The sequence below is a fragment of the Equus asinus genome, chromosome 24 (assembly GCF_041296235.1).
Source record: "Equus asinus isolate D_3611 breed Donkey chromosome 24, EquAss-T2T_v2, whole genome shotgun sequence".
Classification (NCBI taxonomy): domain Eukaryota; kingdom Metazoa; phylum Chordata; class Mammalia; order Perissodactyla; family Equidae; genus Equus; species Equus asinus.
Window position 1 is genome coordinate 48,826,089 of NC_091813.1, and position 15,871 is coordinate 48,841,959.

Below are 15,871 nucleotides of genomic sequence, written 5' to 3' on the forward strand. Positions count from 1 at the left end.
CATCTTTATCCATTCGTCCCTTGATGGGCACCTAGGTTGCTTCCAAGTCTTTGCTATTGTGAATAAGGCTGCAATGAACATAGGGGTGTATGTATCTTTATGCACTTGTGTTTCCATGTTCTTTGGATAAATACCCAGCGGTGGCATTGCTGGACTGTATGGTAGTTCTTTTCTTAATTTTTTGAGGAATCTCCATACTGTTTTCCATAGTGGTTGCAACAGTGTGCACTCCCACCAGCACTGGATGAGGGTTCTCTTCTCTCCACATCCTATCTGACACTTGTCATTTCCTGTCTTGTTAATTATTGCCATTCTGATGGGAATGAGGTGATATCTCACTGTAGTTTTGATTTGCATGATCCTGATAGTTAATGATGTTGAACATCCTTTCATGTGCTTTTTGGCCACCTGTGTATCTTCTTTGGAGAAATGTCTGTTCAGATCTTTTGCTCATTTTTTAATTGGGTTGTTAGTTTTTTTGTTGTTGAGATGTACAAGTTCTTTATATATTTTGGATATTAATCCTTTATCAGATATAAAGTTCGCAAATATGTTCTCCCCATTGTTAGGTTGTCTTTTCATTTTCTTGATGGTTTCCTTTCCTATGCAGAAGCTTCTTAGTTTGATGTAGTCCCATTTGTTCATTTTTTCTATTGTTTCTCTTGCCCAGTCAGACAGGGTACTTGCAAATATGCTGCTAAGACCAACGTCGAAGACTGTACTGCTTACGTTTTCTTCTAGAAGTCTCATTTCCTGTATTCAAGTCTTTTATCCATTCTGGGTTAATTTTTTTTTTTTTTTAAGATTTTATTTTTTCCTTTTTCTCCCCAAAGCCCCCCGGTACATAGTTGTGTATTCTTCGTTGTGGGTTCTTCTAGTTGTGGCATGTGGGACGCTGCCTCAGCGTGGTCTGATGAGCAGTGCCATGTCCGCGCCCAGGACTCGAACCAACGAAACACTGGGCCGCCTGCAGCGGAGCGCGCGAACTTAACCACTCGGCCATGGGGCCAGCCCCCATTCTGGGTTAATTTTTGTGTATGGTGTAAGATAATGGTCTACTTTCGTTCTTTTGCATGTGGCTGTCCTGTTTTCCCAATACCATTTACCGCAGAGACTTTCCCTTCTCCATTGTATGTTCTTGGCTCCCTTGTCGAAAATTAGCTGTCCAGAGATGTGTGGGTTTATTTCTGGGCTCTGAATTGTGTTCCATTGATCTTTGTGTGTGTTTCTGTGCAAGTATCATTCTGTTTTGGTGACTATAGCTTTGTAGTCTACTTTGAAATCAGGGTGTGATACTTCCAGCTTTGTTCCTTTTTCTCAGGATTCCTTTGGCTATTCAGGGTCTTTTGTCGTTCCATATAAATTTTAGGATTCTTTGTTCTATTTCTGTAAAAAATGTTGTTGGATCTTTGATAAAGACTTCACTGAATCTATAGATTCCTTTAGGAAGTATGGACATTTTAACTATGTTAATTCTTCCAATCCAAGAGCATGGAATATCTTTCCATTTCTCTGTGTCTTCTTCAATTGCTTTCAACAATATTTTATCGTTTTCAGTGTACTGATCTTTCACCTCCTTGGTTAAGTTTGCTCCTAGATATTTTATTATTCTTCTTGCAATTGTAAATGGGACTGTATTCTTAATTTCTCTTTCTGCTACTTCATTGTTAGTGTATAGTAATGCAACTGACTTTTCTGTGTTGATTTTGTAACCTGCCACTTTACTATATTCATTTATTATTTCTAAAAGTTTTTTTGTGGCTTATTTAGGGGTTTTCTATATATAAAATCATGTCATCTGCAAATAGTGACAGTTTCACTTCTTCCTTTCCAATTTGGATCCCTTTTCTTTCTTTTTCTTGTCTGATTGCTCTGGCTAAGACTTTCAATACTATGCTAAATTAGTGGTGAAAGCAGGCATCCTTGTCTGGTTCCTGCTTTTAGTGGGATGGCTTTCAGTTTTTCTTCACTGAGAATGGTATCAGCTGCAGGCTTGTCATACACAGCCTTTATTATGTTGAGGGACTTTCCTTCAATACCCATTTTATCCAGAGTTTTTATGATAAACGGATGCTATCTATGTCTTGTCAAATGCTTTCTCTGCATTTATTGAAACGATTGTGTGATTTTAATTCTTCATTTTGCTAATGTGTTGTATCATGTTGATTGATTTGTAGATGTTCAAGCATCCCTGCATTCCTGGAATAAATCCATTTGATCACAGTGTATGATCTTTTTAACGTATTGTTGTATTCGACTCGCTAGTATCTTGTCGAGGATTTCTGCATTGATGTTCATCAGTGAAATTGGCCTGTAATTTTCTTCTTTTGGAAGAGTTTGAGAAGAACAGGTATTAAGTCTTCTTTGAATGTTTGGTAGCATTCAACAGGGAAGCCATCTGGTCCTGGACTTTTATTTTTGAGGAGGTTTTAGATTACTGTTTTGATCTTACTTGTGAGTGGTCTGTTCAAATTCTCTATTTCTTTTTCATTCAGTTTTGGAAAGTTCTATGATTCTACGAATTTATCCATTTCTTCTACATTACCCAATTTGTTGGTATACAGATTTTCAAAGTATTTTCTTAGAAGTCTTTTGTATTTCTGAGGTGTCCGTTGTAATTCTCCTTTTTCATTTATGGTTTTATTTATTTGAGCCTTCTTTTTTTCTGGGTGAGTGTAGCTAAAGGTTTGTCCATTTTGTTTATCTTTTCAAAGAACAAGCTCTTGGTTTCATTGATTTTGTCTATTGTTTTTTTAGTCTCATTTATTTCTGCTCTGATTTTTATTATTTCCTTCCTTCTGCTGATTTGGGGCTTTGTTTGCTCTTCTTTTTCCAGTTCCTTTAGGTGAACTGTTAGATTGTTTATTTGGGATTTTTCTTGTTTGTTGAGGTAGGGCTGAATTGCTATAAACTTCCTCTTAGAACTGCTTTTGCTGTATGCTACAGATTTTGGCATGTTGTATTTTCATTTTCATTTGTCTCCAGGTATTTTTTGATTTCTCCTTTGATTTCTTCATTGACACAATCATTGTTCAGTAACATTTTGTTTAATCTCCACATATTTGTGACTTTTGTGATTTTTTTCCTGTAGTTGATCTATAGTTTCATACCTTTGTGGTCAGAAAAGATGCCAGGTATTATTTTGATCTTATCTTAAATGTATTGAGACTTGTTTTGTGGCCTAATAAGTGATCAATCCTGGAGAATGTTCCATGTGCATTTGAAAAGAATGTGTATTCTGCAGTTTTTTGATGGAATGTTCTTTATGTATCTACTAAGTTCATCTAGTCTTTTAATGTGTTGTTTGAGGCCAATGCCTCCTTATCTTCTGTTTGGGTGATCTATCCATTGGTCTAAGTGGAGTGTTAAAGTCCCCTATTATTATTGTGTTACTGTCTATTTTTCCTTTTATGTCTGTTAATAATTGCTTTATATATTTAGGTGCTCCTATGTTGGGTGCACAGATATTTACAAGTGTTATATCCTCTTGTTGGATTGTTCCTTTTGTCATTATGAAGTGCCTCTTTGTCTCTTTTTACAGTTTTTCTTTTAAAGTCTGTTTTGTCTGATATAAGTACTGCTACCATAGCTTTCTTTTCTTTGCCATTTGCATGATCTTTTTCCATCCCATCACCTTCAGTTTGTGAGTGTCTTTAGGTCTAAAGTGTGTCTCATGTATGCAGTATATATACAGTTCTTTATTTATTTTTTAATCCAATTGGCCACCCTATGCCTTTTGATTGGAGCATTTAGTCCATGACATTTAAAGAAGCTACTGGTAAATACGTACTTATTGCCATTTTGTTACTTTTTTTCTGGATGCTTTAGTAGTTCTTCTCTGTTCCTTTCTTCTTCTCCTGCTCTCTTCCCTTGCGACTTGACGGCTTTCTTTAGTATTATGTTTGGGTTCCTTTCCCATAATTATTTGTGTACTTATTATAGGTTTCTGGTTTGTGACTTCCATGAAGTTCATATATCTGTATATAGCAATCTGTATTGAGTGGATGGTTTCTTTCGTTTCATCTCTTTCTAAAAGCTCTACTCTTTTGCTCCCCTCCTCTCACATTTTATGCTTCTGATATCATATCTAACCTCCTATTTTGTGTGTGTATATCCATTATCCTCTTATCACTAAAATAGATAATTTCAGTACTTTTGTCTTTTGATCTCCATATTATCTTCATAGGTGGCTGATCTCCTACCCTTACTGTATTTTTGCCTTTACCAGTGTTGTTATTGCCTTTTGTGGGTTATTTTTTTTTTTGGTTAATTTTCTTATTCCTATTTGTGGTCTTTTCTTTCCTACTTAAATAAGTCCCTTTAACACTTCTTGTAAAACTGGTTTCTCGGCAATAAACTCCTTTAATTTTTGCTTGTCTGGGAAACTCTATATCTCTCTTTCCATTCTGAATGATTACCTTGCTGGGTAGAACATTCTTGGCTGTAGGTGTTTTCCTTTCAGAACTTTAAATATCCCTCCTAGCCTGTAAGGTTTCAGCTGAGAAGTCAGCTGACAGCCTTATGAGGTTTCCTTTGTATGTCATTTGTTGCCTTTCTCTTGTGGCTTTTAGGATTCTCTCTTTATCTTTAATTTTGGACATTTTAATTATAATGTGTGTTGGTGTGGGCCTCTTTGGGTTTATCTTGTTTGGTGCTCTCTGTGCTGCCTGTACTTGGATGTCTGTTTCCTTACTCAGGTTAGGAAAGTTTTCAGCTACTGTTTCTTCAAATAGATTCTGTGCCTCTTTGTCTCTTGCTTTTCCTTCGAGGATACCTAGAATATGAATATTACTGCGCTTGATGTTGTCCCAGAGTTCCCTAAGATTGTTTTTGTTGTTTTAAATTCTTTTCTCTTTTATCTGTTCAGCTTGGGTGATTTCCTCTTTTGTCCAGCTCGTTGATCCATTCTTCTGTTATCACCTAATCTGCTACTGAGTCCCTCTAGTGAATTTTTTATTTCCAGTATTGTATTCTTCATTTCTGATTGGTTCTTTTATATTTTCCAATTCTTTGTTGACATTCTCACTGTGTTCATGCAATCTTCTCCCAAGATCAGTGAGTATCCTTATGAGTTTTTCTTTGAACTCTTTGTCAGATAGATTGTTTATTTCTGTTTTAGTTCTTTTCCTGGGGTTTGTCCTGTTCTCTTGCTTGGAACGTATTCCTTTGCCTCCCCATTTTGCCTCTTTCTCTGTGCTTACATCTATGTATTAGGTGGGTCAAGTATGTCTCCTGATCTTGGAGAGGTGGCCTCTTACATGAGGCCTTATGAGGCCCAGCAGTGTGCTTCCCTCTCATCACCAGTTCCAAATGGTCCAGGAGTGACCCCTGTGTGGGCTACATGTGTCCTTATGTTGGGGCAAGGTTGCTCTTACTGCAGGTGCTCAGGGAGTCTAGGCTGTCCCACTGGCAGGCTGGTTGTAATGCTCAGCAGCATGTGGCTGCTATGGACCCTTCAGTCACTTTATTGAGTTTGGGGAGCCCCAGCACAGTTGGCTGCAAGGTCTAATAGAACATTTCTGTTGAAGTTTTTCTGTTAAGTGAGTACACCCCCAGCATGGCTGGTTGCTACGCTCAGGTGCTTACAATTCCTGTGAGCCTCTGGCCTGTACCGTTGTTGTCAGCTCTCTGGATTGCAACTGAGTAGGGCTAGCCCCAGGCAGGGGAGCACCCAATTGTTTCAGGCTTTGGAAGGCGGGGCTGATCCCCTACGTGGCTGTTTGAGAAGCACAGGTCCTTCTGCCACTGATAAACCCCACGGCCCACAGGTCCACATACACCATCAACACAGTCCTGGCCCATGCACATGTCCTGATGCCCTGGAGCATACCCAGTTGCCCCACTGCAGAGGCCCCCACACAATCCAGCAACCCTGTACCCACTCCTGATGCATGCCCTGCTCTGCAGAGGCAGATCCACTCACCTGCCTGCAGAGGATCCAGGCACCCAGTCCACCAGGGTGAAGAAGTTGCCTGAGGGCTTGCTGTTGGGTGGGGCCAGTCCCTAGGGCATCTGCCTGCCCTAGCTGAGCTGGATTAAATCAGTGCTCTAGTAGGTGTGGCAGACCCCTGGGTTAACAGACCAGCAGAAGAACTCCAATTGCATCTGCCAGCATCTGTATCAGCAGGCCTGTACCAGGTCACAATAATGGCTGCTGCCAATCTCTCAGTCCCTGGAAAAGTCTCACCTCTCACGGAGAGACACCCAGAGCCTATCAGGTGAGTCTCTTTTCACCAAAGGACTGTGTACTTTTCTTTCTGGTGATTTCAGGTTGCTTTCTAAAATGGGTGAATTTGTCCATGGGCCCTTTAAGAGCCAGCTTTTTCACCCCTTAAGTCCAATAGCTTTTCTTTGGGTATTCCCCATTGTAGTTAACAGCCAGCAAAGCCAGATATTATGACACTTGTCTCAACTGTGCTGTGTCCAAACGATGCTTATAGCAGTAACGCTCCTCTGCTCAAACCCCCTATTCCTCTAGGGAAGGCTGCATACCTTATGATTGCTCCCAGCTGGCCACACAGCACCGTGGTTCATGGAGGTGGCTTTTTTTCTCTCCAGAAAGGAATTTCTGCCTCCTCCACCTCAGTCAAAACTGTCCCTTGTTGCAGGGGTTCTTTTTATCCAGTTTTCAGTTCTCTCCCAGGTGTAATTGTTCCCAGAGTAGCTGTAAATTTGTTGTGTCTGTGGGAGGAGGTGAGTTCAAAGTCTGCCTATGCCACCATCTTGACACCTCTTTCCTAATTTTTTCAGAGGTATGATTCTAAGCACTTCACATTGTTATACGTTAATCTTCTCAATAATCCTATGATGTAGGTATTGTTAATATTGTTCCTATTTTATAATAGTGAAGAAGGGTGAGATGCAGAAGTCAGGTAATACTGCCAAAGTCACAGCTAGCAAGTACAGGTCAGATTCAAACTCAGGTAGGGCAACTCAGCCAATCTTAAATAGTAGCTACTGGGAGAGCAATGGCACTTACAGTCACTAGAAAGAAATGATAGGGCAAACTTGACAAGAAACAGACATAATACGGAACACAAATTTTTAATAAAGGTTTATGGCTTTTTTAATTTAAAGAAAATTAACAAAAGAAACTATCTAATTCATCAGAGTAACTTACTTTTTTATCAACAAGGCCTCAGATTTTATATGAATATATATATAAAAATGGAAACAAAGGGAAAAACAAAAAAAGCTACTGTACTATTTCTAGCTTCCACAGACGACTTTGTCCACCCAGCAGCTTTAACACACTGGCCACTCCTCTTCCTTGAAACATTCCAAGTCTCAGCTTCCATAATACACTTCCCTGGGTGTTACTCCTACCCCACAGTCACTCCTCCACCAACCTCTGAATATCAAGGGTTTCCCAAGTTCATTCATTCAACACATCAAGAGCCCACCACGTGCCAGGCAAGTGTAGGTGCTTCGGTAAGTCAGTGAACAAGAGTGCTGCCCTAAGTCCTCTTCTCTCAGGATTGAGCCCCCTGACTGCGCAATCCAGAAATTTAGGAGTCATCCTTTATTCTGTACCATCATCATCCAGCCCCAACTCCATTTCCAATCCATCAACAAGTTCTACTGGTTTGACTCCCAAAACTCCTCTTAAATGTGTCCATTTCTATCAGTTGCAACCATTACATTTTATGTAGATCAATATACAATTGATTCTTGCTTTCTGTCTTATATTCTACCACTCTTTACCATCCTTTCTCCATCTCCAAGAGTTGTCTCTACTTAAAAACCTTCAATGGCTTTCCACTCCCTAGATAAAGTCCAAATCTCTTAACACAAAGTCTTGTGTGGTCTGGCCCTTTACTACCCAGCCTGGCACCCCATGGTTCCCTCATGTCTTCCTCTTGGCTTCCTTTCTGTTAAGTGCAGCAGGTTCTTTCTAACTACTTGGCCTCTGCAGTCTGCAATTTCTTATGTAAGAAAACTCTTTTCAGTTTGGCCCATTCTCTTCCTTCAGGCCTTCCCTTGTCTGATTACTCTACAAAGGTCTCCTCTCTTACTATTTAACAGATTTTTATTTCGTTCTTGAGACTTTAATCTCTCGTCTACCTGGCACACAGTAGGGACTCTAACCCCATTTGATACTTCTGAACCCAAAGTTGACTTCACGAATAAGTATAAGCCGTCTGCTATTGAAATGGACGGAAATAAGACTTATTAACTAGTACAAACATCCTTCCACTTGAACTTTTAAATCTGACCTCATTCATGTTTCATTGCTATTATCATTCCCTAAGAGATTATTGCCTCCCTCCCCAATTCCAACTGTTTCCTTTAGGGATTTGTCAACAGAAGCATTTAAGGCTTTTGTTAAGGGAAAGAAATAATTACTAATACTTTTTTTGTAGCAGTGGAGAAATAGTTCCACTCTTGTGTCACCAAGGGGGAAAAAATCTAAGTACCAGGTGTTGACCTCTCCTTGGACATTAAAACTAGTCACCGTGGAAAAGGATAAGTGGTGGACTGAGTCAAACAGAGATATAAATGTATTTTCATTGTAAAACAGACAAAATGCCACTCTTCCTACTTGTCTGTAACTCAGCGCAATTTTAAGAAATAGAGACAGGCTGGCTCCATGGCTGAGTGGTTAAGTTCACGCGCTCTGCTTCGGCAGCCCTGGGTTTCGCTGGTTCAGATCCTGGGCATAGAGATGGCACCGCTCATCAAGCCACACTGAGGTGGCATCCCACATAGCAGAGACAGAAGGACCTACAACTAATATATACAGCTACGTACTGGGGGGGTTTAGGGAGAAGAAGAAAGTAAAAAAAAAAGAAGGTTGGCAACAGATGTCAGCTCAGGTGCCAATTAAAAAAAAAGAGAATATTATATGAAAGTAATCGATAAAAATATAAGGTATTAATCATTTATTCATCAATAATTCAAAAAAACTTTTAAATTTTTTTATTTAGATGGTAGAGGTATAGACATAAGCAAAACAGATTCTATATCCTAATGGAGCTTATATTCTAGTGGGGAGAGACCAAAGTTAGGCGGTACAAGTGATAGGGAGAAAAGCAGTGACGGGGACTAAGGTAATAGGGGAAAGCCTCTCTGATAAGGCAAAATTTGAAGGAAGTGAGTGGTAAGGAGCATCTGGGAGAAGACGATCCAAGTACAGGAAAATCTCAGTCTTATTTAGGAGTTATGTTCTACTATGTTCAAATAATGTGCAATTAAGACCATTGGTATTTATGAACTGCTCCCGTAATTCATTCAGCAATCTGATTTACCTCCAAAGAAATGATTTCCTATTTCATGGATAATAAGATTTATACGGGGCCAGCCCAGTGGTGTAGTGGTTAAGGCTGCAAACTCCGCTTTGGTGGCCCAGGGTTCATAGGTTTGGATCCCAGGCATGGACCTACACACCGCTCATCAAGCCATGCTGTGGTGGTGTCCCAAATACAAAACAGAGGAAGAGTGGCACAGACATTAGACTGGGACAATCTTCCTCAAGCAGAAAGAGGAAGATTGGCAACAGATGTTAGCCCAAGGCCAATCTTTCTCACCAAAAAAAAAAAAAAAAAAAAGGACCAGCACCACTGTTATCAATAAAAGTCTAAGAATATCTGTCAATAGCTGGCTGCTGCCAAGTAGAATTCCTATAATCTGCTAGAGTCAAATAGGAGTACACTGGGAGGTACCATCTTGGTAACTTTTATACTCTATCTTTGTAGAGTGTTGAGTGCTTTTCTCTGAACCACTTGTCTCCAAACATTTTGATGCACTCTATCAGAGGAGGAAAAAATAGAGCACAGAGCAATATGTGCATGATTATATAAATTACACCTATGTATCTATCTATCTATCTATATACAACCCTATTATATCGTATACACAGTGAAACTGGCACTAAATGTGATTGGCCTCAAGCTTAATACAAAAGAAAGTATGGTAAACATTTCTAGATAAAGCAGTAAAAATGGGACTACAGCCATGCACTGCTTAACAACAGGGACATGTTCTGAAAAATGCTTCTTCATGCAATTTTGTCATTGTGCAAACATCATCGAGTGTATTTACACAAACCTAGATGGTACAGCCTACTACACACCTCGGCTGTATGGTACTAATCTGAAGGGACCACCGTTGTGTATGCAGTCTATGGTAGAGCGGTGCATGACCGCACTGTAATCAGAGTCTAACACAACTTGGTTTGCTAATTACGTTTAAGCACATAAATCACATTATTTTAAAGCCAGAAGGGATCTCAGTGACTAGATCATTTTACAGATTATTGATAATCTTGAGGTACAGACAAGATGACCAAAATTTAGAAACATGTTTTTAGAAACTTGGGAGGCATGAGTCAATAGCGACAATAAGAGAAATAATGAACTTCTCTTACTTTTCCTCAAAGGTTTAAGGATACCTCATACATCAGTGCTTGAAGGTTCACTTGGAATCAGGATTCCAGAGATCTAAAGGGTATAATACTCAAGACTGTAAAGCGTACAGAGAAAAACACGTCTTTATTTTTTTATTTTTCTTTCTTGAGGAAGATTAGCCTTGAGCTAACATCTGCTGCCAATCCTCTTTTTGCTGAGGAAGACTGGCCCTGAGCTAACATCCGTGCCCATCTTTCTCTACGTTATACATGGGACACCTGCCACAGCATGGCTTGACAATAGGTGCGTAAGTCTGCAACCATGATCGGAACCAGAAAATCCTGGGCTGGCCCCTCCTATGTCTTTAGAAGTTCCTTTCATCACAACTAGAATACACAACTACATACTGGGGGGCTTTGGGGAGAAGAGGAGAAAGATTGGCAATACATGTTAGCTCAGGTGCCAATCTTGGGGAAAAAAAAGAAAAAGAGAAGTCCCTTTCACATGTGCTAGACATTCTCTCTGTTGCCAAGAGTGTGCCTAAGGGTCTCAGTAAGCCTAAAGATAGGATTCCTATGGGTACAAATTTGCTACTTCACTCCTTCCCTAACTTTTTCTTCCTTCTACTTCCTCTACCAACAAGTTAAAACCAGTTAATTTAGGCCGGCAGATTATTCAGGCCCTATCATATCACTACTGACACTACCCACTCCCAATCCAGACCCTGTTGTATACCTTTGAGTCAGAATTCTTTGGTGCAGAAGCCACTTTACCTGCATCCTCTTTCCTCACAATTAAAAAAAAGCTTTTGGAATTAACTGTGCAGAGTTTAGCATACTATCACAGTCTAACAATTAGCATAATGATACCTATCCAATTTGATAATCTCTGCAGAATATTTTATTAGGCTCCCCACAAAGACCCAAAGAATATTCCAAACGGAAGCAACTACAATTCCATTCTAAAAATGAGTCAAGGAAGAGCCATGGACAAAAGACAACCTAAGCAGAGATTTCCCCACAGTCAGTTACACACCTGGTGGTGGCCATCAGGTGAAGCAGCTGAATGGCCTACTAAAAAGTATTGATTAAATCACCATCACGAGACTTAAGTGTTTCCACTTGACCTATCAAGCCTGCATCCTGCCCTTGGTGTTTGCTCTCATTCCCCCAACAAAGGCTCAGCATAAATGAGCCCAGGAACAAACAGCTGTTCACAAAACTGCTACTTAAGTGTCCTCCCCGGTTCTACAGTTCCAGCCTGTGACAAGGAGGTACAAGCAGCTACTCCATGAGAGCCCATCACTATCAACAGCCACCAAGAGCTGCAGGAAGAGCCGTCGGACGCCACAACTTTTTTAAACCAGCGTCCTTTCCCCAAGCCCTGACAAGAACAAATCCCTAAACCTCAGAAAGTGCTAGTTTTAAAAAGTAACTTACACACATGGTTTACTTTTCAATTTGATCAGGGAATGCAAGGCATGAGTTTCACCAGTGACCTAAAATATGCATGAATTGTTCAAGAATGAACTTTAAGAAACTTTAATAACTGATGTTAAAATTAAAAAGGGACTCCCATCTCCACCCTCCACGACGGCGTAATTTCAAATCAATCTGTACTACACATGTACACGGTCCTCTCAAATCGTGTTCTTTAAACATAGCTGTTACTATCTAGTACTAGCTACTTAATACCAGACAACTTAAATTTGTTTTGCAAGATTTTAGGTTTTTCCACAAACGGCACAGGTGGTTATTTTATATAAACAAGCATTAAAAGATTCATCTTTGCTAACCGAAGAGAGATGGGATGGCCATTTTCAAATTAAAGTCAGATTTATTCTGACCTAATCCTCTAAGGTCTTTCTACTTTTCCAAGATTTTGTGATTTATAGTACACTGAATGTAGGAAACAGCTTCCAAAATTTACAGTGCTCCATTCAAATCATATGATCAGACTTCAGGTCATTTGAGCCCAGCTTCGTTAAATTTTAGAATTCCTTTTTTGGAAAGGAACCTATTAGGAACTACTTACCAACTATTTACTATTCACTATTTATTTGTGAAATCTGTAAAACAGGTTACTATGCCATTTAGCATAATTTAGACTGGCGCAGGAAACAGGATTCAGAGATTCCAAGTTACTGCCCAAACTCCAAATTAGAAGAACCCCTCAAATTCAATTATCTGACTTTTAGAATTCACTGGACCGTGAGCTCCAGCTTACCTGATTATTTAGTACTTCTGCACCACTCCTCAAAGTTTTCCTACACCAGGACTCCCACCACCCAGAAACAGCTTTCACAAGCAAGGTGCCAATGCTCTCCTAAACCTCCAGAGCAGGGTGTATTTCCTGATCGAACAAAGAGCAACAAAGAAGTGGGTGGTAACCACCTCTCACTGAGGCAAGCCTGGACCCATCGAGGCTCCGGAGCTACAACACAAGCAGCAACACCTCCACGTTTCCCTACCGCCGTCGTATTTCCCGCGTAGACCGACTACCTCAAACTCGAAAACCCTAATTTTTATTGAGGAAGTGCAGCCTTCTCATTTGAATCCTGAGAAAGTGGCGCTCAAAGAACCCGGCGAACAAAGGAGAGGGATGGAGCCCACACAAAACAGCGGTGTGAGGGTGCCCGAAGCAGGAGGGGGCCCCCACCCTAAGGAACTGCTCTCCAGTCCCGACCCGGGTCCAGGGGTTCAGGGGTCCGGGATGGGGCTGGAGGCGGAGAAAGGAGAAGACGTTCGGTCCAGCCGGAGACGGAGGGGAGGGGAGCAGGCAGGGATAGGGGAGGGAGGGGGCTGCAGGGCGGAGCTCTCGAGGCCGCGGGGCTTTGTGTGCAGTATCGGCCGGGGTAGGGATTTTGACCCGGGGGAGGGGTCGGGTGCAGGAGGCCGGAGCAGGGCACCCCCAAACCTCCGCTCCCACGAGCGGCGGGCGGGAGAGGAGCCAGGGAGAGCCGTCCCGTTGGCCGCTCCCGCGAACCGGGGATAGCCAGCAACGTCCCAGCGGCGGCCACTTCGGGGCGGCGGACCGCGCGGCCGGAGGGAGAGGGCAGGACGGAGGAGGGGGGCGTCCACCGGCACCCCCGCAGCCTCTGAGGGCCGTGGACGGTCTCCCCCGGCCGGCGCCGGGTCGGGAACGGGTTAAGATGCGGCCGAGCGGCGGTCCCTCCTCCTCCCCACCCCTCACACCGGCGCCCACTCGCGACGGCGGCCGCGGAGCCGGGCGGCCGCGGCCCGGCGCCCCAGCCCCGCCCGCCCCAGCCGGCCGGCCTCTCACCATCGTAGTAGTAGCAGACTTTCTTCTTGCCACCTCCCTGACTGTACGCCATGGGCTCCCCGGCCACCGCCGCCGCCGGCTCCGGCTCCTCCTGCTGCTGCTGCTGCTGCTGCTGCTGCGGCCGCGGGGCTCGCGGGGAGAGAAGGGGGCTGGGGTGAAGCGGGGGTGGCAGTCCTGCGAGAAGGGCGAACCGGAGGGAGGCGAGGAGGGGGCGCCGGCAGCGCTCGGAACCGCCCGGCCGAGGGGCCGAGAGCGCGGAGCAGGGGGTGGCGGCAGCGCCAACTCGCGACACTGGGGAGGGGGAGGGGGCAGCCAAACCACCTCCGAGGCCGAGGGGAGGTGGGACGCGTCCACGGTGGCCCCCAGGGGGGACGCAGGGACGCGACCAGAGAAAGAGGCCTCTTCAGTCTTGGGATAAGAGGTCTTCTATTGATGAGTAACTTGCAGAAGGCAGTGCCAAAGACGGTCGTCCAACGAGAAAAAAAGGGCATGCTTTCGCTCTGCGAGTAGACAAAGGGAGCGTGGAGCCGGGTGAACGCTCCCCCCTCCGGATCTTCGCACAGTGGTTGCGCCTATCCCGAGTCTGCGCAGTCGGTGCCTCCCCAACCGTAGCCTTGGCGGCGGAGACCCCCTCACGTCGTCCCACGCTGTTCCCCTCCCCCACTGTCGCGAAGCTCCCGCCGGAGCTGGCCACGTGCCGCAAGGCGGACGGAGAAAGACCCCTCGCGAACCCCTTCCTTCTGCCGCGAACCGGCCGGTCCGTAGCCCACGGACGCTCTCTCGGGTCATGTCAGTTTTCTCGTTTATTCATTTATTTCTTGATTATGTTTTTTACTGGTAATTGCTCCGAGGTTCTGACCTTTTAGGGGGACCTGTTACAGAAGTTAAAGAGAAGAGTGTGCTGTCTGAGTTTGAATGAGCACTGATAGAACGCATTTACGTGTAAGGCACCGTTCTAAGCATTTGCACTTAGAACAGATTTCATTGATACCTATTTATAGTAGATTACCTGTAACTCATTAGAGACTCCCTACAACGCTGGGGTGTACGTATTATTTCTATTCCTTCTTTCTCAATAGGGGGCAAATTAAGGAACTTAGTCCTCTCAACTGTTGATGGTGTTGGATTTGAATAATTCAGTCTTTCCCCCAAATCCACACACCCTAGCTACTCCACTGCTGCTGGCTGGACGCCGGAAGATTGGAGCAGAAAGCGAGGAAAGAGGACTTTCAAAACTCAGGGAAGTTATAAATACCTGTGTCCCTGTGTTCAGCAAATCAAGAAACATTTATCAAGCACCGACTCTAAGGCAGCCACCTTGTGGGTGAAGGGTGGGGGCTGACAGTCTGCAATGTAGTGCTCTTAGCCCAACTCTATCAGTTACAATTTCCCCCAAATACAACACATTCTTTCCCACACCCCCATCAAAAAAAAAAAAAAAGGCCTTATTGAAGCAGGAACCACTCAGAGCCACTAGCAAAAATATCCTCTTTATTTCCTGACCTCACCTCCCCCTAAATTTAGAAAAAGTAATTCCAGGGTAGCGTCTATTTCCCTCCCCCAAGTCTGTATTTTTAACAAGTACCCCAGGTACCTGATACAGTTGGTACAGGAACCACAGTGTAAGAAACATTACACTTAGCTTAGAGGTAAAGTTGATTACGTGATACTCACTTTCAAAGTTTTGCTCTAGTAAGTCTAAAGTCAACTTGGTAGTTTCTGAGAACGCAATAAGTTAACTTAGTAGAAGCTAATATTCTTCTCAGAGCCAACATAGTGAAGTCTGTCTGCAATGAGACTTGACTTCAGGAAACTCCCCTGACTCTGTCCCCTCCCCCAAGTCTGTTTTCTGTGCTCCTCACATGGTGGTTGTGACTTGTACCCCTGTAGCTCAATCCTTGGCATGTTACAGTTGCCTACAGCTTCTCTGAATGTTCTCATTAAAACAGTTTCAGGAGAGGAGGCACCATGTCTGTCTTGCACATAATTGTATCTCTAGTGCTTATGACTTGGGGCAAGTTACTTAAACATTTTTCTGTCTGAATTGCCTTCTCTCTAAAATGGGGGCCATGTTACTTGGAGAGTAATTCCTCATAAGAATATTGAGTAGCTCAAATAAGAAAAACAATATGGAATAGTCTATTTATTGAGGTCGTATTGGCTTATAACATTGTGTAAATTTCAGGTGTACATTATTATATGTCAGTTTCTGTATAGACTGTATTGTTTTCACCACCAATAGT

The 15,871-nt window shown here is 43.0% G+C and overlaps 1 protein-coding gene across 1 annotated transcript in view; it reads right to left on the minus strand.

The window, feature by feature from the left end:
• Positions 1–14,182, minus strand: part of HDAC2 (histone deacetylase 2) — a 36,908-nt gene extending 22,726 nt beyond the window's left edge. Inside the window, exon 1 of the mRNA XM_014866156.3 lies at positions 13,629–14,182. Coding sequence (XP_014721642.1) covers positions 13,629–13,680 — 52 coding nt within the window. The 5' untranslated portion in view covers positions 13,681–14,182. The remainder of the gene's footprint in view (positions 1–13,628) is intronic.
• Positions 14,183–15,871: the final 1,689 nt, after the last annotated feature.